Source organism: Saccostrea cucullata, unplaced genomic scaffold (assembly GCF_032062105.1).
Source record: "Saccostrea cucullata isolate Sc308-1 unplaced genomic scaffold, CSIRO_AGI_Scuc_v1 ctg510, whole genome shotgun sequence".
NCBI lineage: Eukaryota > Metazoa > Mollusca > Bivalvia > Ostreida > Ostreidae > Saccostrea > Saccostrea cuccullata.
In genome coordinates, this window is record NW_026928379.1 from 25,588 (window position 1) to 27,460 (window position 1,873).

Consider the following 1,873-nt stretch of genomic DNA (forward strand, 5'->3'; position numbering starts at 1 on the left):
AAGCATTGCTATTCATTCAGCTCTTGCTTGAAGTTAACAGTTGGAACCAGGGACACGTTTTACAAAAGACCGTACAACTAAGACCAAAATTTAATTCTGCATATAACATTCTAATTATTATATTATATACGATATTATACCGGGGTATATGAAATGGATTTAATCTTTTTAAAAGGGATGGTTAGATATTTTTTCTACAGAAACACTAATTTTCATATACATGTATGAGAATTCACTGAATCAGATGGGGGATCAAAAACATATGATGAAATATTAAAAAGAATATTTCTTTCTTTTTTGGTAAATCAAAAACAATTTCTGGCAGATACTCATTTATTGTTGTAAAGCTGCGATCTTGGAGGCAGCGAGGGAGGGTTGTATTCAAAAGGAGGCGGAACATGACCCGGAAGTAAAGCGACCTCTGGCGGAACATTATACGGTCTCTCAGTTTCATGTAGTCCAATTACTTCTTCGTATTTTGGCGGTGCTGTCGATGGTAGAGGGTGTCTTTGTGGTGGATAATGAGTGGTGTTTTGCATAGATTGAAGCATCTGATGTTGCTGGAAGTTTGGAGAACCTGTGTGCGGTAATCCACTCCCGTGCGGAGAATAGTTTTGAGGGTGTTGCTGGTATGGTTGTCCGGAGTGTTGAGGGTGAGAGATGAATACCTGTCCTTGTGCAGCCCTACCCCTCATCCCCGCTGTCTGTGGGGGCACGATGTGACGATGTGGATGCACGGTTTTAGGGTAGATTTGGTTTTGAACTCCATGTGCACCAGTACCTGGCGAAAATTATTACAGATTTATCAAATATATACTACAGTCTACTATTTGAATGAGCAATTTAAAGTACTGAAGTAGTCAATATTGTTTTTTAAATGTAAAAGTGATATTAAACTCATTTTTCTTACCCACAACTGTTCCAGGTAAGGTTTGTTTCTTGCATAGACATCGTATCACAGTTAAAACAGAACAAAACACAAAAATCAGGACACCAATCACAATAAAGGCTATCACAAATCCCGGAGGTGAATCTCCCCCGCTATCCCCGCAACAATACTCATTTGGAATAATTCCACAGCATATTTGTTCTAGTTCGCAATATATTCCACTGTTATATGAATTCCAGCAATAAGCTTTGGTATGCACCATTATAAAACGTATGGGTTGTTTATTGTGTATGACGTCATAGACACGTATGTTAGCCGACGTACTGAAAGAAGTAACTTTTGGCGGAATTTTTTTCTAAATAATCATATATTTATATAAATTATGCTTTCCTCCCAAATACTCTTAATTCATTAAAAATTTACTAGATTTTATTTACTTAATCTTTTGGCAAGAATTTAATTATTCCATCGAACTTTTTATACCCCCCGCTTGAAAAGCGGGAGGGTATATAGTGATCGGGATTTCCGTCCGTCCGTCCGTCCGTCTGTCCGTCCGTCTGTACGTCCGTCCGTCCGTCCGTCCGTCTGTTACGCTTTTTCTCTTATCCGCAACTCCTCTTATACTACTGAGTGAAATTAAATGAAACTTTCACAGAATCTTTATTACATATTGCCATTGTGCACCTCCTATTTTACTTTTTTATTCGACGCGTATTTTAGGTTTCCCAGAGCAAAACATGGACATTGTCATTTTTTGTTTACCTATGACGTCACATAATAGAAATTTCTGGATAACATTTCATAGACGAGTTATTCCTCTTTACACATTACCGTAAAACAATATAAAGCAACACATCGACATTATGGGAGGCGGGGGGTATCATTTAGTGAGCTCATTGCTCACAGTACCTCTAGTTTTAATAATAAAATTTCCCTTTGACAAAAAAACCCCACTCGGCAAATTAAGATTTAAAAAAAAAACAC

At 37.5% G+C, this 1,873-nt stretch overlaps 1 protein-coding gene across 1 annotated transcript; it reads right to left on the reverse strand.

Moving 5' to 3' along the window:
• Positions 1-315: 315 nt before the first annotated feature.
• Positions 316-1,151, reverse strand: LOC134277402 (uncharacterized). The gene is made up of 2 exons (XM_062759736.1): positions 911-1,151; positions 316-781 (listed from the first exon to the last, which is right to left on the reverse strand). The coding sequence occupies exons 1-2, from the start codon at positions 1,149-1,151 to the stop codon at positions 330-332; spliced, it is 693 nt and encodes a 230-aa protein (XP_062615720.1). The 3' UTR covers positions 316-329.
• Between the last annotated feature and the right edge of the window lie 722 nt (positions 1,152-1,873).